The sequence below is a fragment of the Lampris incognitus genome, chromosome 9 (genome assembly GCF_029633865.1).
Source record: "Lampris incognitus isolate fLamInc1 chromosome 9, fLamInc1.hap2, whole genome shotgun sequence".
NCBI classification, from domain to species: Eukaryota; Metazoa; Chordata; class Actinopteri; order Lampriformes; family Lampridae; genus Lampris; species Lampris incognitus.
The window spans coordinates 3355644-3379534 of record NC_079219.1 but is presented as its reverse complement, the minus strand read 5'-3'; the positions used below and the strand labels follow the sequence as shown (position 1 = coordinate 3379534).

At 50.8% G+C, this 23891-nt stretch overlaps 1 protein-coding gene across 1 annotated transcript; it reads right to left on the bottom strand.

Annotated features, from left to right (window-relative positions):
* Positions 1–117: 117 nt before the first annotated feature.
* LOC130118306 (glycoprotein endo-alpha-1,2-mannosidase-like protein) lies at positions 118–19969 on the bottom strand. Its single transcript, XM_056286719.1, has 4 exons — positions 19450–19969; positions 16838–16947; positions 2871–2947; positions 118–833 (listed from the first exon to the last, which is right to left on the bottom strand). The coding sequence occupies exons 1-4, from the start codon at positions 19967–19969 to the stop codon at positions 197–199; spliced, it is 1344 nt and encodes a 447-aa protein (XP_056142694.1). The 3' UTR covers positions 118–196.
* Positions 19970–23891: the final 3922 nt, after the last annotated feature.

The window sequence follows — 23891 nt, the reverse complement described above, 5'->3', positions numbered from 1 at the left end:
ACCGATGCGTCCACGCTGGTTAAGGTGATGGAGTGGGTCTGAGCGGAGGGCGGTGGAGGTTAAATGGGCTTGGGGGGTGGGTGGAGTGGGGTGGGGTAGGGGGGGGGGAGTCCAGGGCTAAGATAAGGCCTCCACAGCACTTTGAAAAGTCTGGACTGTCTTTGGCAGTAGGAGGGTGTTCTTCCATGTTCAAAGCTCACATGAGCCACTGTTCCTTCTCCTTGTTGAACTGCTCGGCCCAGCGGCGGGTGAGCTCCAGGTAGTGTTCGGGCCCGTGCGGCTGATAGTCCAAGTACACGCGGGTCACCGTCTTTTTGGGCACGGCCCTCTCGATCTGCGTGCCCTCGTGCCACTCGTTGAAGGAGGTGATGGTGACGACGTCAGGCCGCACGTTCAGCGCGGCCTGCAGGGCCGTCTCGTAGTAGCGGCCGTTGACGCGGTTGCGCGTGTTGTGGTTGTTCCAAGGCCGTATGCTGGTGTCGACGTAGCCGGGGCCCACGCCCGGGATGAAGAGGAGGTTGTTGCCGTCGCAGAAAGCCTTGATGGCCTTCCAGTTCTGATGAGACGAGCCGAAGGAGAAGCCGTTGGAGGCGAAGTAGGTGTACATGCCGTCGAATCCGCCGGCCAGGATGTCGTGCTTGTGGCGCTCCTCCACTATCAGGGCGATGAAGACGGCGTCGTAGGCCGAGCCCCGGAGGCTGTGGGAGCCGGCCGGAGTCAGAAGTTCGGACCAGGACTCGGGTGGCGTTAGGTAGGAGTCGTAGACGTAGAACAGCGGAAGGCTCTTGCCCGTGCTGGTGGTGAACTTGTAAAAGGCTCCGTGGTCACCGTACCTGTGGGACACGGGGAGGTCGTTATTACCTGGTATTGTTTTAGACGTGGTGGAGGAATGTGTTAAAGCACCTTTCTAATTTGTAATTCTGCAAATTAATCATGGTCGTTTAACCTCGTCGTGTGTTGTAGAAATCTGTTAACTGCATAAATGACAAATACACGCTGTTGTAAGGTGTTAAAGATTTTAGATTGGCAAAATTTATTTCTTGCACCCCCCCACCATTTTTCTCTCTTAACCTCTTCCTCATATTCTATCACCTGGCATTGCCCGTGCAGTTTCACTCGAAGTAGGAGTTCACAGAAACCCCATAGACAGTCTTTTGATACAAGTTTTTAGGTGTATCTGATGTGTCACTGGGCGGCACGGTGGCGCAGTGGTTAGCGCGGTCGCCTCACAGCAAGAAGGTCCTGGGTTCGAGCCCCGGGGTAGTCCAACCTTGGGGGTCGTCCCGGGTCGTCCTCTGTGTGGAGTTTGCATGTTCTCCCCGTGTCTGTGTGGGTTTCCTCCGGGGGCTCCGGTTTCCTCCCACAGTCCAAAGACATGTAGGTCAGGTGACTCGGCTGTACTAAATTGTCCCTAGGTGTGAATGTGTGTGTGTGTGTGTGTGTGTGTGTGTAGGCCCTGTGTGATAGACTGGCGGCCTGTCCAGGGTGTCTCCCCGCCTGCTGCCCAATGACTGCTGGGATAGGCTCCAGCATCCTCGCGACCCTGAGAGCAGGATAAGCGGTTCGGCTAATGGATGGATGGATGATGTGTCTCTTTGCTACTCTGGGTTGCCGGTTAGCTAAAACCACGATGCAGACGAGCTAACTTTAGCTGTGTTGAACTTGTGCAAAAGCATCCGGTTTACAATGTCGGTGTTAAGCATCCGGCTTAGACGAGCCCTTCGTTCTGTTCACGAGCACGTCACACAACAGTCGTGAGTCACATGTATGACACTGTGTGTCCTTGTTGTCAGTGGGTTAGTGGCAACTTGCGTTTAACAAAGGTTAAAAAAAAATAGCTTCTGCTAGCTTATCAAGCATGCATTATGTTTTTTAAATCACCCTGTCCCGGTCTCTGCTCCACCCCCTCTGCTGATCCGAGGGGGGCTGCAGACTACCACATGCCTCCTCCGATATATGTGGAGTCGCCAGCCGCTTCTTTTCACCTGACAGTGAGGAGTTTCACCGGGGGGATGTTGCGCATGGTAGCCCCCCCCCCAGAGACCAGAGGAGGCGCTAGTGCAGCGACCAGGACACATACCCACATCCTGCTTCCCACCCGCAGACACGGCCAATTGTGTCTGTAGGGACGCCTGACACGGGGATTCGAACCAGCGATCCCCGTGTTAGTAGGCAGCGGAATAGACCACTGCGCTACCCGGACGCCCGCACCGTTTGGTTACTTTGAAATGTGATTTTGGTTTTCGTGATGCAGATAAAAAGAATCCCAATTTAAACAAGGAAAATAAGGGAAATCCCTCAGCTGAGTGCACACAAACAGAGGACCCAGACCCACTTTGGCAGTTTTTCTACACCCGTTGTTGGTGAAGGTGCCCTTTGAAAAAATGAAATAGAAATAAAACTAGTGAGAGTAACTCATTTTGCAAACTTGTTTTTTTTCTTTCTAAAGGTATTCTATCAAGGCTTAAGTTTTCAGTGTAATGTTCACTTATTTTTAAAGTGTGTTTGAAGTGAAGGTATTCCAGACTGCATTTTTATGAGGCTCCGTTTGACAAGAATGAAAACATGTTCTTTAGCTTCATGGGACCTTGAACACCCCGTAACGCTCCTTGTTTTTGTGCTGACTCACAGAACAGCAGCGGTGCCCAACTCCGGGCCTTGAGGGCCGCAGTGTCTGTGGGTATTTGTTCCAACCATGCACTACACCTGATTTAACTAATTAGCTCACCTCTTGGACCAAGGAGGGAAAGGAATTCGTTACATCGGGTGGTGTGGTGCATGGTTGCAACAAATACCTGCAGACACTGCGGCCCTCGAGGCCTGGAGTCGGGCACCCCTGGAATAGAGAATAGAGCCAGTCAACTGCCTACCTGTCGATGATATACTTGACGTTGTCGTGGACACTCTGGTCGTTTCGTCCTCTGTATGGCTGGATGTGAAATGCAACCTGGGGAAACAGGTAAGAACACACACGGCTTGTTGATCTCGCTTTATAACGAAGCTGTCACAAAAGACGACACAGCCAGCGGCAACTGTACTTACGGAGGAGCTGAACCCCCACGGTCGGTAACTCTGGAGAACGTTCTAGTTTGGAGAGCTGATGGAGGCGGCAGCGTGATCATTGCCTTTGGATTTTAACTAATGGAAGCCCAGGGAGTCACCAGAGGGGGAAGGCTAACCAATATGGTGCTTTCATTATGACAGTCAAGGCCAATTACAGCCCAGTGGAAACTCACGCTCCAACAAGAGCCCCCCCCCCCCCCCCCCTCCATTCTATTGCCCCAGTTGGATTGCACATGTGACCTAGTCAATATTTTTGACCCTGTGCAGCCCTGAGGACAGCCTGGTGCCAGTTATTGGGATTTGTTCTCTAGTTACCACTTTATTTTATTCAGCAACTTGGGAAATCGTTGAGGGTGGCTCTCATTTACGATGATGTCGAGATTTAGAATAGATTTACAATATCCACTCAACGAACCACCACAAGTTACTGCGAAACTGTGTCTGTGTCGGACAGAGGGATGAGTATGAAGCTGGAAGTCGAGGGTGTGATGATGAATGTTATCAGCACATATGCCCCCAAGTTGGGTGTGAGATGGAAGAGAAAGCAGAATTGTGGAGTGAGTTGGATGAAGTGGTGGAGAGGGTACGAGAGAGTGGTGGTTGGAGCGGACTTCAATGGGCATGTTGGTGACGGGAAAAGAGGTGATGGGAAGGTATGGTGTCAAGGAGACGAATGTGGAAGGACAGATGGTGGTGAATTTTGTAAAAGGATGGAAATGGCTGTGGTGAATACATAGTTCAAGAAGAGGGAGGAACACAGGGTGATGTATAAGAGTGGAGGTAGGTGCACACAGGTGGACTATATCTTATGGAGGAGGCGCGATCTGAAAGGGACTGGAGACTGCAAGGTGGTGACAGGGGAGAACGTAGCTAGGCAGCATCGGATGGTGGTCTGTAGGATGACTTTGGAGACCAAGAAGAGGAGGAGAGTGAAGGCAGAGCCAAGGATCAAATGGTGGAAGTTGAAGAAGGAAGACTGTTGTGTGGAGTTCAGGGTGGAGGTAAGACAGGCACTGGGTGGTAGTGAAGAGTTGCTGGATGGCTGGGCAACCACTGCAGAAATAGTGAGGGAGACAGCTAGGAAGGTACTTGGTGTGTCATCAGGACAGAGGAAGGACGACAAGGAGACTTGGCGGTGGAATGAGGAAGTACAGCAACGTATACAGAGGAAGAGGTTGGCAAAGAAGAAGTGGGATAGTCAGAGAGATGAAGAAAGTAGACAGGAGTACAAGGAGATGTGACATAAAGCAAAGAGAGAAGTGGTGAAGGAAAAGGTGTATGGTGAGTTGTATGAAAGGTTGGACACTAAGGAGAAAAGGACTTGTACTGATTGGCTAGACAGAGGGATGGAGCTGGGGAGGATGTGCAGCAGGTTAGGATGATGAAGGATAGAGATGGAAATGTGCTGACAAGCGAGGAGAGTGTGCTGAGAAGGTGGAAGGAGTACTTTGAGGGGCTGATGAATGAAGAAATGAGAAAGAGAGAAGGTTGGATGATGTGAGGATAGTGAATCAGGAAGTTCAGTGGATTAGCAAGGAGGAAGTGAGGGCAGCTATGAAGAGGATGAAGAGTGGAAAGGCGATTGGTCCAGATGACATACCTGTGGAGGCATGGAGATGTTTAGGAGAGATGGCAGTGGGGTTTTTAACTAGATTGTTTAACACAATCTTGGAAAGTGAGAGGATGCCTGAGGAGAGGAGATTTTCAAGAACAAGGGCGATGTGCAGAACTGTAGCAACTACAGAGGTATAAAGTTGATCAGCCACATCATGAAGATATGGGACAGAGTAATATAAGCTAGGTTAAGAGGAGAGGTGATGATTAGTGAGCAGCAGTATGGTTTCATGCCACAAAACAGCACCACAGATGTGATGTTTGCTTTGAGAATGTTGATGGAGAAGTATAGAGAAGGCCAGAAGGAGGTACATCGTGTCTTTGTAGATTTAGAGAAAGCATACGACAGGGTGCCGAGACAGGAGGTGTGGTATTGTATGAGGAAGTCAGGAGTTGCAGAGAAGTATGTAGGAGTGGTGCAGGATATGTATGAGGGAAGTGTGACAGTGGTGAGGTGTGCAGTAGGAATGACAGATGGGGTCAAGGTGGAGGTGGGATTACATCAAGGATCGGCTCTGAGCCCTTTCTTGTTTGCAGTGGTGATGGACAGGTTGACGGATGAGATCAGGCAGGAGTCTCTGTGGACTATGATGTTCGCGGATGACAATGTGATCTGTAGCGAGAGTAGGGAGCAGGTGGAGGAGAGCCTGGAGAGGTGGAGGTATGCACTGGAGAGAGGAGGAATGAAAGTCAGTAGGCGCAAGACGGTGGTGAGGATGCAAGGAGTAGAGGGGATGCAGGTGGATGCGTTTAAATACTTGGGGTCAACTGTTCAAAGTAACTGGGAGTGCAGAAGAGAGGTATATATATATATATACATATATACATATGTATATACGTATATATGTATATGTGTGTATATATATATATATAATGTTGAAAATCACGATTGTTTCCCTTTACTAAACATTCAAAAGAACGTGGCCTTAGGCCACTCCCATGGCTAATTATTTATCATTACACTCAGTAAGCCATTCATTTGCCCAGCAAACGCAGGAGATATGTTCCCTCCTGGACTCTTCCTCCTCTGGAGATTCTCTCGCAGCTCAGCGACGGGTCCATTAAAACTGGCAGTGTGCCACTGATGAACAAAAGCAGTTGCCATTCGACCAGAAATGAAAGAAAAAGCGCTTGAGCTGAATATTTCAAGGCAAGGGCGAAGAATTCCGTGACCTTGAATTATACATGACGGAAGCGAAGCGCTTTTCCTCAAGCACCCCGGACACCTGGGGGACACAGCGTGGGGGCAAATGGCTTTCTAACAGGATGGGGGCCGACGTTAACAGAATGGAAGCAACACATCACAGCACAAGCAAACACAACACAGCCTGACACTTGGGTTGATCTGGATCGTTCCCTCCTCGCCCCCCCCCCCATGAAGCTCTAGTCTCGCTTCGCTCTCGTCCATGTTTTCTTTTCTTTTCCCAGTTCAAACAACAATTAGTCCACTTCGAGTCCAAATACAGAATCTCGCTGATGGGGTGAAAAGGCGGCTGCATATCGCTGGATAAACGTGGCACCGCTGAGTATTCGAGCGGGGAGGTGATGGATTGAGACGTCTGATGGATCCTCGGAAGGTTTTCGCTGTAGAAATGCAGCCTTTGGTGACGCAAAGGGCGCAACTTTGACAGGGAGCCATAAGCGTACTAATGGATTAACGTGACGCTGGGAAGCGGGGCTTTAGCTTGGCAAGGAGTCTTCGACTCCAGTCCCGCACACTGTAAACCAGGGGTCCCCAATTACTTTTCATAGCGGGCCACTTTTAAAACCACGGGCCACTCAACCTCCAGCAGCATGTTGTTCGTTAAGCTTGTTTTTGGTGTCGATACGTTGCAGGTATTATAATTCAAACAGAGATTTTTCATCTATTTTTCGACATATTACTAGTCTTACTTTTACTAAGAAATTAATTATTTTATTTTATTTTTGGTAGGGAAATTTAAAAAATGCTTCCTTCTGGCATTTCTCCAAAAATTCTCGCGGCCCATAAATCAACCCGTCACGGGCCGGACGTGGCCCGCGGGCCGCCTATTGGGGACCCCTGCTGTAAACATCCATCCATTATCCGAACCGCTTATCCTAATCTCAGGGTTGCGAGGATGCTGGAGCCGATCCCAGCGGTCATCGGGCGGCAGGCGGGGAGACACCCTGGACAGGCCGCCAGGCCGTCACACAGGGCCCACACACACCTAGGGACAATTTAATATGGCCGATCCACCTGACCTGCATGTCTTTGGACTGTGGGGGGGAACCGGAGCCCCCGGAGGAAACCCACACAGACCCGGGGGGAACTTGCAACCTCCACACGGAGGACGACCCGGCACGACCCCCCCTAAGGTTGGACTACCCCGGGGCTCGAACCCAGGGCCTTCTTGACTGTGAGGCGACCGCGCTAGCCGCCGTGCCGCCCAATTTATGGGCAAATGAGACGGAGCCGAAGCGTTCTCACGTGTCACGAGCGGGAGGCGGCCTGAGCCCCGAAACACCCGGGCCGTGAAATACGCTGGCCAGAGTCTAACTTGGTGTGGCGTCACGCTGAGGGGACGCCACGCGGGCCGAGCGCTTCACAGTAAGAGGACGGGGGAATGAGGGGGTGTCGGACCTTTAAGATCCGTCTTCGTAACAGTTAGAGCGGTTTCTGCAGTGACGGGTTTATTCCCGACGCGAGATTTTAAGCCTCTCGCTCGAGTCCAAGTGAAAGGCCAGCACACGCACACACACACACACACACACACAGCCACCCTATACTTGTGGAGACATTGACTACATTCGTTCCCTATGGGGGGACCCGTAGGGACCCATTTGGACCCCATTAGGATAGAAAATCCTTACACTCTATGTCGCCCTATACTTGTGGGGACCCCCCTCCTTGACTACATTCATTCCCTAGCCCTTAACCCCAACCTTAACCATCATAACCACATGCCCAAGCTTAACTCTTGCCCTGACCTTAACCTAATCCTAATTCTAACCTTAATCCTTAAACCAGGTTCCAACCCTTAAATACACCCTTTTCCTCATGGGCACCCACAAAATGTCCCTACAGGGTAGGTGGTTTCAGGTTTTTCTACCCAAACGGGGATATTTGGCCCCCATTAGGATAGAAAATCATGACTCACACACACACACACACACACACACACACACACATGCACTATGTGTGTGTGTGTGTGAGTCATGATTTTCTATACTAATGGGGTCCAAATGGGTCCCTACGGGTCCCCCCATAGGGAACAAATGTAGTCAATTTCTCCACAAGTAAAGGGTGACTGTGTGTGTGTGTGTGTGTGTGTGTGTGTGTGTGTGTGTGTGTCATGATTTTCTATACAGGTTTTTCTATCCAAACGGGGATATTTGACCCCCATTAGTATAGAAAATCATGACACACACACACACACACACACATGCATTATGTCGCCCTATACTTGTGGGGACCCCCCTCCTTGACTACATTCATTCCCTAGCCCTTAACCCCAACCTTAACCATCATAACCACATGCCTAAACTTAACCCTTGCCCTGACCTTAACCTAATCCTAATGCTAACCTTAATCCTTAAACCAGGTTCCAACCCTAAAATGCACCCTTTTCCTCATGGGCACCCACAAAATGTCCCTACAGGGTAGGTGGGTTCAGGTTTTTCTACCCAAACGGGGATGTTTGACCCCCATTAGGATAGAAAATCATGACTCACACTCACACACACACACACACACACACACACACACACACACACATGCACTATGTGTGTGTGTGTGTGTGTGTGAGTCATGATTTTCTATACTAATGGGGTCCAAATGGGTCCCTACGGGTCCCCCCATAGGAAACAAATGTAGTCAATGTCTCCACAAGTAAAGGGTGACTGTGTGTGTGTGTGTGTGTGTGTGTGTGTGTGTGTGTGTGTGTGTGTGTGTGTGTGTGTGTGTGTGTGTGTGTGTGTGTGTCATGATTTTCTATACTAATAGAAAATATGATGGTTAAGGTTGGGGTTAAGGGCTAAGGAATGAATGTAGTCAAGGAGGGGTCCCCACAAGTATAGGGCGACATAATGCATGTGTGTGTGTGTCATGATTTTCTATACTAATGGGGGTCAAATATCCCCGTTTGGATAGAAAAACCTGTATAGAAAATCATGACACACACACACACACACACACACACACACACACAGTCACCCTTTACTTGTGGAGAAATTGACTACATTTGTTCCCTATGGGGGGACCCGTAGGGACCCATTTGGACCCCATTAGTATAGAAAATCATGACACACACACACACACGCACTATGTCGCCCTATACTTGTGGGGACCCTCCTCCTTGACTACATTCATTCCCTAGCCCTTAACCCCAACCTTAACCATCATAACCACATGCCCAAGCTTAACTCTTGCCCTGACCTTAACCTAATCCTAATTCTAACCTTAATCCTTAAACCAGGTTCCAACCCTAAAATGCACCGTTTTCCTCATGGGCACCCACAAAATGTCCCTACAGGGTAGGTGGTTTCAGGTTTTTCTACCCAAACGGGGATGTTTGACCCCCATTAGGATAGAAAATCATGACTCACACTCACACACACACACACACACACACATGCACTATGTGTGTGTGTGTGTGAGTCATGATTTTCTATACTAATGGGGTCCAAATGGGTCCCTACGGGTCCCCCCATAGGAAACAAATGTAGTCAATGTCTCCACAAGTAAAGGGTGACTGTGTGTGTGTGTGTGTGTGTGTGTGTGTGTGTGTGTGTGTGTGTGTGTGTGTGTGTGTGTGTGTGTGTGTGTGTCATGATTTTCTATACTAATAGAAAATATGATGGTTAAGGTTGGGGTTAAGGGCTAGGGAATGAATGTAGTCAAGGAGGGGTCCCCACAAGTATAGGGCGACATAATGCATGTGTGTGTGTGTGTGTGTGTGTCATGATTTTCTATACTAATGGGGGTCAAATATCCCCGTTTGGATAGAAAAACCTGTATAGAAAATCATGACACACACACACACACACACACACACACACACACACACACAGTCACCCTTTACTTGTGGAGACATTGACTACATTTGTTCCCTATGGGGGGACCCGTGGGGACCCATTTGGACCCCATTAGGATAGAAAATAATGACACACACACACACACACTATGTCACTCTATACTTGTGGGGACCCCCCTCCTTGACTACATTCATTCCCTAGCCCTTAACCCCAACCTTAACCATCATAACCACATGCCCAAGCTTAACCCTTGCCCTGACCTTAACCTAATCCTAATTCTAACCTTAATCCTTAAACCAGGTTCCAACCCTAAAATGCACCCTTTTCCTCATGGGCTGGGCACCCACAAAATGTCCCTACAGGGTAGGTGGGTTCAGGTTTTTCTACCCAAACGGGGATGTTTGACCCCCATTAGGATAGAAAATCATGACTCACACACACACAAGATGGAGTAGAGCCGGACTGCGCTCGGCTCATCCGGGTGCAAGGAAGTGTGGCTGACGGCGCCACACGGGCAGCGATGGGCCACATCTCCCCCTCTGCACACAGCTACGTGGCCTACTTACTGGCTGGAACATTTACGGCCCCTAGGGGCAAACATTGTTCAGGGAGGCAAACTGAGTCATGGGACCCGCGAGCCCATCCCCGCCCCCCCGCCCCCCGCTCCGTGTCCAGCTCCCGGGCCCCTGCTAACCCTCATCAGCCTCCCGCTGAGCTGCTGGCGGCTTCATCACCTTCCCCAGCTGATGCTGACCAATTTTCAGCCCCACCGCTGATCCGGAGGATTGTCGGCTCCACCCAGTTCCACTCTCGGTCGAGTGTGTGGGCGTTGCTGGGATATTTTGGACGCTGTGTAGAAGGAAGAAAATAGACTTCTCTCCTCTGCGGCGTTACCCAACACGAGGTGATGGAGTTTTGGTGGAGAAGTCCGTGGCTGGCGGTGGGATTTGCTGTGCATACGCCGTCTTAGCACATCAGAGTGTGCAGATCCTGACGCCGCACCCCGTTTAGAATCTGAGCATAACGGCTTTGGACATGAGGGAGGTCGGTTCTGTCCCACTGGTCAAGACAGAACTGAGAAAGAGCTCCACCTTATTCCTGAGAACGCTGAAACCTGGATACGATTTAGCACCATCCATCCATCCATCCATCCATTCATCCATCCATCCAACCATCCATCCATTCATCCATCCATGCATCCATCTATCCATCCAACCATCCATCCATTCATCCAACCATCCATTCATCCATCCATTCATCCAACCATCCATTCATCCATCCATCCATCCATTCATCCATCCATCCATTCATCCATCCATTCATCCAACCATCCATTCATCCATCCATTCATTCATCCATCCGTGCATCCATCCATCCATCCATTTATCCATCCATCCATCCATCCATTCATCCATCCATCCATCCATCCATGCATCCATCCATGCATCCATCCGTCCATCCATCCATCCATCCATCCATCCATCCATCCATCCATCCATCCAACCATCCATCCATCCATCCATCCATCCATCCATCCATCCATCCATCCATCCATCCATTCATCCATCCGTTCATCCATCCATCCATCCATCCGTTCATCCATCCATCCATCCATCCATCCATCCATCCATCCATCCATTGTCCGAACCACTTATCCTGCTCTCAGGGTTGCGGGGATGCTGGCCTATCCTAGCAGTCACTGGGCAGCAGGCGGGGAGACACCCTGGACAGACCACCAGACCATCCCACAGGGCCCACACACACACACACACACACACACACACACACACACACACACACACACACACACACACACACACACACACACACACACACACACACACATTCACACCTAGGGGCAATGTAGTCCGGCCGGTTCACCTGACCTACAGGTCTTTGGACTGTGGGAGGAAACCGGAGCCCCCGGAGGAAACCCACGCAGACACGGGGAGAACATGCAAACTCCACACAGAGGACGACCCGGGACGACCCCCCTAAGGTTGGACTACCCCGGGGCTCGAACCCAGAACCTTCTTGCTGTGAGGCGACCCCATATACCATCAAAACCTCACAGTTCAATGCGGGTTACATAGTTTTAGTGTCGTTGTCCCCAGTCCGGATTGAAGCTGTTGTAGTGTTGGCACTATGCCCCCCCCCGCCCCGAGCTTCCCAGGAGTATTGTAGAGAATCGGGGATAAATAAGCACGACGCCGTGCAGCCTCATTCACATGCGTTGTGCCTCCTCATCTGTCTCGGATTGCTCTGTCAAGCGGCGAATTATGAGGAGTGCCTGGGCCATTGTCATCCCACGCCTCAGTCAGAAGAATACAAACAAGGGCGGCGGCGCCGTGACAAACAAGAGCAGACGGTGCGGGACAAGAAGGCTAGCACACTCAGATAGGAGGGTATCTGAGAGTCTTCTACCCCCCTCTGTCATCCTTGGTTTACATCTCCTCTGTAGCACTTGATTGTCTTCTCCAATAGTGCAGAATGATTTGGAGGGAAGGTTAAAGGTCAGAGTCGCTGCAGATCCAGATGTTGCGTGTTCAGACCAGCTACTCTCTTGGGCAGGTTTTAGATAAGACTGTAGAGACTCTTTGAGATTGGCGCCATATTGTGGAAATCTGTGTTTATGCTCCTGAGACCGTCTCTCCTCTTGATCCAGACTCACGTAGCCTGGTGTGAATAACGAGGCCTTCTTCTCCTGGATTTGCCACCTTGCCGTGGTGGAGAAGCTGTGTACCAATGATCCCAAGAGCTATGCCGTCCAGAGCTTGGCTCCTCATAGGGTCGCCCAGGGCGGCTAGGTCGATGGGGAGGTTCCAGGTGAAGCGCGGTCCAACGAAGACCTCAACGACGGCACTGACGGAAGACGTCTCCACGTCACAACAGCATGAAGGCTGCAGCGGAGGGCGGTCCCCAATCGTCTCGGCTCTCCATGCTGTTGGACTCTGCCCACCTCCTGCCAAGGACCCTGTGGTGGCTGCAGGCGCATCGGCCTCTCCACGTACAACGCTGCCACGCGCCGAGCGTCCTCCCGCAAGGATCCGCGCCCACCCGAAGACCCACGAGGAGCTAGAAGGAGGACAGTCATACTCGACCCCGAGTGACCGCCGAAGGAGAAGAAAGAGGCCTCGTGTGGGCTCCCCTGTTGTAGCCTCCCTCTCGGTGGAGAAGAGCGGCGGGGTTATTTAAAGCTGTTACGTTATCGGGTCCGTGTCAGAGCTCCGACCGATCAGGAGAAGTTTTCTTTCCCTCTCGTCAGCATTTTGCCGAGGTTATGCAAAAAAAAACAAAAAAAAAAGCTCTCCGAAGAGAAACGCTCCTCTCTGCAGTGGGAGTGGGAGGAAGGGTCAGTCACCAGAATAGGAGACCTCTGAAGAGGAAACACAGAGACGCAACCAGGCAGTAGATGTTCACAGAATAATGGAGCTGTTTCTTCTCTTTTCTTCCCCCTTTGTCTTTCCTCACCCTCCCTCTTCATCACTTCCCTCTAGTTACTTTCATTCAACCCCCCCCCTCCCCCCCCCCCCGCTCTCTGAAGATCGAAACACGAGCGGTTCACGCTTGATTCGGACTCTCGCAGGCCGCACGACCCTCCTGGAAGGGTCCAGCGGTTATGTAGGAAGCATGTCACTGTGAGGGGGGGGGGGGGGGGTTTCATGCAAAAAAAAAAAAAAAAAAATCTTATGCTTGACGGGTCACTGCCGATTGTTGCCCTGTTCTCCTGACAGCAGATTATGTCCAAAATCTCATCGGGGGCACGTTGCGTGCTAAATCTCGCCTCTCCTTGCTGCGCCTGGCCCCGGCACAGATGCATTATTCCTTTGCCTGCAGGCAAACAGCAGAAGAAACAAACATGGTATCAGATCTGACAGGCCGGGTTTAGAGAGACCGCCGGGCTGACAAGCCCGGCGTGCTCGGTCAATATGGACGCCATCGCTGTCGGAAAGCGGGCGGATGAAAAACGTCCCTCGTCCTCGCGTCACGTAGTACTCGCTGGTTTCTCGTGCTACGGCCGTCACTCTGTTTACCCCGGATTAATTCTGCCCCCTTCCGCTTCACTGACAACTTTAATCCTGCCGCGGCTTCATCAGCGAGTCCTCGTGGCGGACGCTTCAGCGGCTGACTGGTGGGAGTTGTTAGTTACCGGGATAAAGGGAGGCGTTTTCTGCCTTTATCCTGACCGCTTTTATCCAGGCACTTTCCCGGAATGGGAAGCGAGTTGCTTTGCATTTCCAACCAGATGTGTTGTATCAGTAACGACTGACGACGGACTGGCGTGGAAGTGCGGCGTTACTCGTCGTTAAAGCTTTCCTAAGCAGCGGCGTCCGGGTAGCGTGGCGGTCTGTTCCGTTGCCCACCGACACGGGGATCCCGGTTCGAATCCCCGTGTTACCCCCGGCTTGGCCGGGCGTCCATAACGACACAATCGGCCGTGTCTGCGGGTGGGAGGCCGGATGTGGGTATGTGTCCTGGTCGCTGCACTAGCGCCTCCTCTGGTAGGTCAGAGCACCTGCTCGGTGGGGGAGGCGGAACTGGAGGGAATAGCGTGATCCTCCCACGCGCTACGTCCCCCTGGGGAAACTCCTCACTGTCAGGTGAAAAGAAGTTCCCCAGACAGCATCCGGATGTGGGCCACCTCAGGCAATGATGCGGCACTGACGGCCTTCTTCTGGCCCTGACGACATGGATGTGAGCCTGAAGTGGCCCACATCTGTAATAGCAAATATGGCCCAAATACACCAAATCAAATGTGGGCCTTTGTTGGCAAAGATGCGGTGCTCTCAGCAACATGTGATCTGGATGTGACCCTGAAGTGGCCCGTGTGGTAAATGGTGAATATGGCCCAAATATCACAAAACAAATATGGGCCACCTTTGGCAAATATGTGGCACATGCGGCATTGCTATGGCTTGGTTCTGACCCAGATCTGGCAAACGGGAGCGGGCCGCCCAAGTGCCATCATTCCGCATGGTATGTAGGCTGGATGAAAGTGTTGGTGTGGGAACGGGTCCGGGCCACAGCAGTTTTGCTCTCTGGGTCTGATGACTTCACATGTATCGGAGGAGGCATGTGGTAGTCAGCAGCCCACCCCGGATCGGCAGACGGGGTGGAGTAGCGACCGGTCGCTACTCCACCCCCTAAACAAAAGTCCACGAGACACCTACTCACTCCTGCAAAGACATGGTGCAAAGTTCCAGTCCAACAAAGAGCAATGCCATTAATTATCAACATTTTTTCTCCTTCAAATATTCCAACTGCGTCTCTTTGGTGTGATGGAACATTCTATAACAACCAAACACATCATAGCTCACAGAGCCAGCCTTTGACTTTTTCTACTGGAAAATGCTAAGGGTTCAACTCCACTTTGTTTTTGAATGCGGACCGCTTGGTGCTGGATGAAATGATTTTAAGGATGCCCAGCCTTACACTGCGCCTGACTGGTTTACTTTACTTCAAACATCCCAGCTAGCAGACACATTTGGGCCTGATCCGGGGCACTTTTGGTACTTACGGCTCAGTCACAGCACTGGCGACTGTTGTGTGGGCCAGACGTGGCCCAAATGCAATGAACCGGGCTTGACTTGGGTTACGGCACATATTTTGTGAGCCAGATGTGGCCCTAGTGTGGCTGAGTTGAGGCAGCCACACTCACCCTGAGTCAACGCCGTCATCCTAGGCCAAACGTGGGCCGTAAGATAACTGCAGACGTGGGCCAAAGATTCTTTGCTATCTGGGGTGTGGTGTGTCGAGCAAACACCGCCGGTGCATTATTTATGGAAGCTTGCTCGAGAGGGGAAGCTCTTACAAGCCCGTCTTTCTCATGACACTTCTGTCTCACATTCATTCAGACGTGCGGTCCCCCGAGCCGCTTTTTAAAATGGCCACAATTATGAACACCCACGCACACTTTCCCTCTCCCTCTTTCTTTCTCACTCAGTGTGAAGGGTGTCTCAAACACAGAACGCATCAAATTACATTTTTTGCACACAATACTCAGAACTTCACACTTTCATACACTTGTTCTAGACGAGCTTTATAAAACACTCAACCTCCAGATCCACCCGCAGACCTGTACGGCTCCCGTGTCTCCGGCCAGCGCTCAGGGAAAAACTTATTTCTGTCATCAGAGACGTTGTCATGGACAGACCCCAGCTGCAAGACATGTCCCTCTCTCTCCCCTCTCTCCTCTAGTTCCACTCTCCCTTGCACCGGGCCTCTCTCTCTGGCTCTGTACCAGGAGGGTATCCGACAATGATCGTATCGCATTACAGGGGAGCCGCTCCCGTGAAACTTTTATAAGCTCTCAGTGCGGTGACAGGAGGCGGAGGGACTGGATATTGGATGCGCTTGTTTTCTCTGACATTCCATTTTCCGGCCTAATTGGCATTTGGTCACGTGGCTTCGCAACCCCACCCCTACCACCACCACCACCACCACCACCCCCTCTGTCACACACAACATACACATCCGCCCTGTCGACGTGCTCCGAAGTTCATCTGACCCCTGCTGACAGCCGACCCGGTGGATGGAGGCTCTTCAGATGGAAATATCAACGCCGCCACCGGCATCCTTATCCGGCTCCACTTCACCGGATCTCGATCGGAATCCCATCGCACCTCCGCCGCCTCGTTCCCAGGCCTCCCTCCCTGCACAGGACAGGAGTCCCCGGCCTCCTGCTCTGTGCGGGGCCCGCCGCGCTCGGTTTCAGATGTGTCGCGTGAGCGGGGGATAATCCCTCAGCCCCCCCCCCCCAGCTGTTGTGTTACGACGGCACGCTTGGGGGGAATATTGCCCTTATGGCGAGCAGCTGGACTAATGGAATGACACGTGGATCAGGCGCACATGTGAACCCCCCCCCCCCCCCCCACATCACATTCAAACCGGGCCTATTAGAATATGAGTTGTGTTTGCTGTATGATGACTAAGAGCTTCTGGTTTCTATTTAAATAAGATTCAATGGCTCCTAACTGTTTGGTCCTATAGGAAGATGCCTCTGGGTCACATCCTCTCTCTCTCTCTCTCTCTCTCTCTCTCTCTCTCTCTCTCTCTCTCTCTCTCTCTCTCTCTCTCCCCCCCTCCCCTCTCTCTCTCTCTCTCCATACACACACACACGTCTATATATATACTATATATATATATAGACACACAGGGTGTTCACCTTGAGGTTGTGCCTGTAAGCAGCATCCAGTACAGCTGGTACCAGGTCCTCAGTAGGTTCCCCATTGTCATCAGCGAGGCCCGGAGGGTACCAGGACAGAACCAGAACTCCTGCAGACACAGACAGAGTTTGTTTTTCCCCACAGAAACTAGCCGGTGCACTGTGTAGCTGCTGTGTGATCAAAACCTATCTGCAGAATGGCCACCGCCGGGAAAACCGGACGAGACTGAGTCCTACTTCCTAGTGGATCCTCCGTATTTGAAATGAGGGGTTTTCGCTGGCTTTACTGGTCTCTGTAGTGTCCATAAAACCTGTCCAGCCTGTCATGGAGGATATAAACCACGATTTTGAGAGGCACTGAGAGGTTCTCGTAGGCCCAAGGCTTATAAAATGGAAAATTGTGCAATCCTTAAACTGTGGTAAATATATATATATATATTTATTTTGCACCATTAGCGGTGCAAAGTTGGCTTGTTTTTGCAGGGGCGGCAATGTGCTTCTCACACTTGTATGGCCATGCTGGCCGTCACCCCACGTTGCATTCCCGTTTGAGGAAAAACGAGTGAACAGACTCGTCTGTTTGACCGGACACCTCGTGGTGTTTCTGCCCCCCAGGTTTTCCGCCACTGCGGTATTTATTTCTCCAAGTATCCAGACGGGCAACAGAATACAGGACGATATCTTCTCCCCGTTTCCTTCAGCGCCCGCTTTTAGGCGGCACAAGGGACGCCTTGCATCTAAAATGTGCAATTGTCAGTCCGGGACCAACACGTCTCCCTGCACGCGGCTGACAGCTCGTAAATTCCCAAAGTGCTGCAACAAGGATCTCAGGGTGGTCCCAGGGTGTCCGAGACCAGATCTGAGACGCTGCAGCCAGCCAGCCGAGTGCCGAGAGGTTCGGCGTGTGCCACATGCGCCCTCCGCTCAGGGCCGAGGGGAGGAAACCTCCCATCGTGGCATCTGAAGCGATATCTGGGGCTGTTAGAGAGTTACGGAGCCTTCGTGACGTGGTTTCGTGTACCGGGGGCCTCTGCGTTAGGCACGCCGGGACCATCGGTCACCAAGCCGAGTGGGGCCGTTTGGAGTTGGGCCGAGCCTCTGCTCCTCTCCGCCTGTGGCTCCCTAATTAAATGGCTTGTTTTTAACTAAGCACTTCCAGCCTGCTCCGCCGTGCTCCATCTGTCACAGCCGCGGGGGTGTAGGGGGGGGGGTGGCTCGTCTTTACGAGCGGACCAGACAGAAACACCGGCACCACCCACGCACGCGCGGGCCTGTGTGGTCACGCTACCCGCTGACTGACACGGGCTCTTCTTCTAACGGGGGGGGGGGGTAACCCCTAGCCATGATCCATCATGATCCACCCGAAGGTGTTTGTACGTGAACAAGCAGGATGTTGCAGTGACCCAGATCCTGGTCTGACTCGGTGTTCACCTTTAGGGCCTTGTGTAGGATATAGCAGCCCAGATGGCAAGACAGCTGTGGCCCGGACCCGTCCCGCACCCGGCACTTTCATCCGGCCCGCGTACCGCGTGGAATGACGGCACTTGGGCGGTCCGCTCCTGTTTGCCAGATCTGGGTCAGAACCGAGCCACAGCAATGCCGCACGTGCCGCATATTTCCCAAAGGTGGCCCATATTTGGTTTGTGATATTTGGGCCATATTCAGCATTTACCACACGGGCCACTTCAGGGTCACATCCAGATCACGTGTTGCCCAGAGCACCGCATCTTTGCCAAAAAAGGCCCACATGGGATTTGGCATATTTGGGCCATATTTGCTGTTATACATGTGGGCCACTTCAGGCTCACATCCATGTTGTCAGGGCCAGAAGAAGACCATCAGTGCCGCATCACTGCCTGAAGTGGCCCACATCCGGATGCTGTGTGGGAGATGTCGGAAGACCGAGGTGCCTCGCGGGAAGCCGGTGGGGGAGGGGCTTTTGAATTTGACCTCCCCCCTGTCATCTGGCAGGGGGGTGGGTGATTGTCATTACTATAAATGCCCTTTTTCGGGGGGGGGGGGGGGGGGGGTTAAACTGAGCACTGTATTCACTCTGCGGACTCCTCCCGGCCCGGAGTCTCCTCCTGCGGCCGCGGGTCTGTGCGGAGCTGTCCGCCACACAGGTGGTGCTGAAAACGGGCACGCGACAACCGACCAGGAGCGGAGGTCGTTTTTTTCTTCTTCTTCTTCTGTTTTTTTTTCTCCCAAAATCAGAATCAGAAGCAGGATTGGCTTCACATATACGACCGGGTCTCGTGTTGAGTGACATGGGGCAACTTTTGAGAGTGCGGGGGGGGGGGGCTGCGCAGCGTCACAGGGGGGTTATAAGGGAGGTTAAACAGTAAAATGACGCCTAAAGGCTGCAGGGGGCAGGTTGACCCCTGCGCGAGCGCCGTGCACCCCTGCATATGTGTACAAGCAACATGACACATTTCCAACCGCACGTCACGTTCCTCCGCCCTTGTCAGGGGTGCAGCTCGTGTTGCTCCCACGTCAGAATTTTACCGAACTTGTCTCTATTTTGTTCCTTTCCACTTCAGTCCCTCTTTCTTTCCACACTAACTCAGCTAACAACGACTAAAGACAATCCCCCCCCCCCCAAACGACCCTACCTGCTGCCGAGGCTCCGATCTGCTCCATGTGGGACTCCAACACGTCCGGATCTCTGGAGCTGTACGGGTTCAGTTCGGGGTAGAAACTGGAGCCGACGTCGTCCGGCGGCAGGTGCCTCCCTCTGGGGTAACTGGCGGCTATTTTGGGGTCCCAGTGCGGGACCAGGACGTGATCCCAGTGCAAGTATCTCCCGTCCATGTGCGGGGTTCCGTACCAGACGTAGTAAAAGATGTGGACGTCGTAGAATATGAGTCCCTCGGGACCCGCGTTGGGCAAAACTACCCTGGCGTGCGTGGCCGCCGCGGCCGCCGGCCGGACCCGCTCTTGCGGCGCCGCCGCGTTCTGGGACGCGGACCGCCGCTCCTCCTTCCCCCCGACCATCGGTAGAAACTCCGAACCGGGAGCCAAGTCCGACAAGGCGTCGCTGGGCTTGAGAGTCCTCAGTCCCATCAGGGTCCCGAAAACGAAGAGTGTGAAAAGGATCAGCGCCACGCACGCTTTCTTCCGCAGCCGTGCCATCCTGCCCGGGCGCGAGCGACAGACGCGTCTTCCGCGCGTTCGAGAGCGAGAGTCGCCGCGCGGGATGGGTGAGGGCGAGACGTCTCCCTGCGCCTCTCCGCGCCGAGCTGGAGTTCCAACTCACGACCTGTAGGCGACAGTGTGCACGGTGTCATGCGTGGCGTTTGACTGACAGATCGTGAGTTAACGGCCGGGGTCGCCACATGGCTGCAGGTGCAGCATGCATGTGACGCAGTTTAGCCGTGGGTACGAGACTCGGGGGTGGGGGGGGGGTTGTTAAGCGTCTAAACCGCAACCTATGTGCAGACCTGTGTTTAGATCGCACGGGGTCGTCTTCGGTGGAGGGAAACGAAACCCCACCTCCCAAATAAAAGCAAGAGACGAGATGTCGCCTGGTGCGGTATGAACCACCCCCTCCCCCAAGTTGTGGGTGGAAGTTTCCCCGGACCGGACCTGCGCTGTGCCGGCGGGTCACCGCGTTTCGCCCACTGAGCGATCAGCTTGCCGCTCGACGGCGTTTGGTCCAAGGCTGCTGGGACGTGCACACAGCACGTGTACACGTCCCCGAGTCCGGCAAGAGGACCCGGTGTCGTGACACAGGTGATGAGGTGGGGAGGCTTACTAGAGTCCTCATGTTCCTTACAGAGGACAAGTTCATCACATGCAGCCTTATAGCCATAGCAACTTTAATATATATATTATATAGCCATAGCACCTTTAATATATATATTATATAGCCATAGCAACTTTAATATATACATTATATAGCCATAGCACCTTTAATATATATATTATATAGCCATAGCAACTTTAATATATACATTATATAGCCATAGCACCTTTAATGTATATACTATATAGCCATAGCAACTTTAATATATATATTATATAGCCATAGCAACTTTAATATATATATTACATAGCCATAGCACCTTTAATATATATATTATATAGCCATAGTAACTTTAATATATATTATATAGCCATAGTACCTTTAATATATATATATTATATAGCCATATCACCTTTAATATATATATATTATATAGCCATAGCACCTTTAATATATATATTATATAGCCATAGCAACTTTAATATATATAGTATATAGCATAGCACCTTTAATATATATATATTATATAGCCATAGCACCTTTAATATATATATTATATAGCCATAGCACCTTTAATATATATATTATATAGCCATAGCACCTTTAATATATATATTATATAGCCATAGCGACTTTAATAAATATATTATATAGCCATGGCAACTTTAATATATATATTATATAGCCATATCGACTTTAATATATATATATTATATAGCCATAGCACCTTTAATATATATATTATATAGCCATAGCACCTTTAATATATATATATAGCCATAGCAACTTTAATATATATATTATATAGCCATAGCACCTTTAATATATATATATTATATAGCCAAAGCAACTTTAATATATATTATATAGCTATATAGCTATATATATTATCTACTCATATATTTTCGGAATGTGTGTGTGTGTGTGGTGTTAGTGTAGATAGCGGGACCGAAAACTAAAGCGTTTATGATCCTAATCCTTTTTGGAGGTGGTAGGTATTGTCTCAGAGAGTAAGGGGGAAAATCCCAGAAAATTAAAATTATGCATAATTATGCATAAATGTGCAAAATATGCATTTTTCTAAAAAATGGCTAAAAACCACTTTTCTCGGCATTTCGGATGATTCTGAGCATCTTTGATTTTTTCACCTACATAAAATGTTTTTTCTGGGACTTAGAAATGTTTCGGCATTATGCAAAATATATGCATTTTTGCAAAAATGCGCTTATGAGCCTCATTTTTTTTGGGGAGGTGGTAGGTATTGTTCCAGAGAGGACCAGAAAAATAGCAGAAAATTAAAACATAATGATGCATAATTATGCAAAATATGCATTTTCTAAAAATGGCTAAAAACCACTTTTCTCGGCATTTCAGATGATTCTGAGCATTTGGGGGGAGGGAGTTGGAGTGGGGGGGGGTTTTAGGGGCAGCGGGAAGGCGGTTAGCTGGCAGGATGAAGAGGAGGGAGATTTAGACGGGTGGAGAACCAAACCGCTACATTGTAGCGGGGTTCTTCTAGTATATATTATATATATGTAATATTCTTTAAACGTGCACGATATGGGACATACTACACGTGGCGTAATTCACGCGGCGTCGGAATAATCGAGAAAAAAAAAAAGAATTCCCGACTGGGAAAATTCACGCGAGCGCCCCCTTGAGTCGGAACAACAACTCGGAAAGTCGGCGAAAACTTGCGACTCGTGACGTCACTTAGACCCAAACGCCGCGGACGAAAGGTTGTTGAAAGTTGATTGGTGTGATGAGGTGTGTGTACAGCGTTCCTGTATCGTTTGTATTCCTGTTAACTGAAAGAGAGAAAGTACCACCCAGTCCAGAATTTTTATGCAGTAACTTTTAACAATGCAAACGGGAGCGAGATCTCTTATTAAAATACAATAAATTACACTTGTGAAACAGATGTAATTAGAGAAAAAAGTCCTGTTACCCTTTATAGTTTAGGTAGATAAAGGTCTCAGTCACGTTTGAGTAAAATAATCCTATTTCTATAAATGTCATAGGATCTTTTTTTTATAAAGATGTTTTATTTTCACGGACCCCTTGCAATTACACCACGGACCACTAGGGGTCCGCGGACCCCCGGTTGGGTTAGATAATAATAGTAACAATGTAAACTACTAATAAGACACGTTAGCCCCTAGCTAACGGGTCTGACCCTTTAGCCGAGCGGTTAGTGATGTCGCCTTGTGGTGCAGTACACCCCGTATCGAATCCCGCACCGGGCAAGAAACTAAGCGGTTATAATAATAATAATAACTTATTTATATCGCACTTTTCTACAACTGCTATGGAGATAGGGCCAAATCACCCCCCTTCTCCCTCCCTCACACTCGGGGACAACACGCACTCGTGATCCTAATCCGCGTCCTTCCCATTTCCGCCACAGAAATCTCGTTTTGGACACACAGTCTCGCGAGACTGCTTAACCGAATCGAACCAGCAACGAGCGCAGAACAATCCGCCGTCTTTCCCCCCCTCTATACTGGACAATGCGCTTAATTAATTAGGTCTAGTTGGCAGAGTTGCGACGGTAAATAGACCCACCGAACGGCGGAAGCGCACATTCCGCGCGACGCGCCCAGATGAGCGGCTCCGCTGATCAAAAGCAGGCGGCTCTGCCGTTGTCACAATTTAAACCACCTGTAGAGTTAACGGCCCCCTTGCTGGTAGGGACCCAGCTGGGTCGAGTAAATGGGTTCTGGCTCGGTTCTGACGCGCTGTTACTGTTCTGTTGGCGAGCGGATCACACGAGACGAACGAGCCGTCATTTAACTTTATTTAGCGACGCGTAGCTCCCGTTCAACCTCCCGTCTTCGCGCTGCTCGTTCTTCTTCTGTCCCCCTAACAGCAGCCCCGCTCCGCCAGCCGTCGCCCCACAGCGCCACCCAGTGGCGACAGAATGTAGTGTCCACAAACGCAACAATTTACGTGGGTTACAGGGATGAATGTACACGCACGCAGGGGCTTGGCTGCAGGCTCATCCTGCAGGGAGGACTTTCAGGCCTACACTGACGCCTTGTGGGTGAGTTCCTTAAACGCTGCGGTCGTTCCTCTGTTATACATGGTTTTCAAACCAATAAACGGTACTGATGCTTTCTGTTTTCTATTCTGCCGGATAGTTATGTACCTGCTAGGTGCAAAACCTTCCTGAAGAAACAGGTGAACAGGAAAGCAGTATTGCTTTGAGGTCCTGCTGATTTGGTGTGTCTTGAAACTTACTGGCGGGAGTCACTTCTTTCCGGACAACTTTGGATTGTTTAAGTGATTGTGTTTGTGTGTCGTTGTGTG

What these genes read in the sequence shown, in the direction of transcription:
- LOC130118306 (XM_056286719.1), bottom strand. Translation starts at nt 19,969, where the DNA reads ATGGCACGGCTGCGGAAGAAAGCGTGCGTGGCGCTGATCCTTTTCACA. An exon ending in GATCGGAGCCTCGGCAGCAG is followed by an intron (nt 16,948 to 19,449) that starts GTAGGGTCGTTT and finishes CTGTGTCTGCAG; the next exon opens with GAGTTCTGGTTCTGTCCTGG. An exon ending in GTCAAGTATATCATCGACAG is followed by an intron (nt 834 to 2,870) that starts GTAGGCAGTTGA and finishes CGTGTCCCACAG; the next exon opens with GTACGGTGACCACGGAGCCT.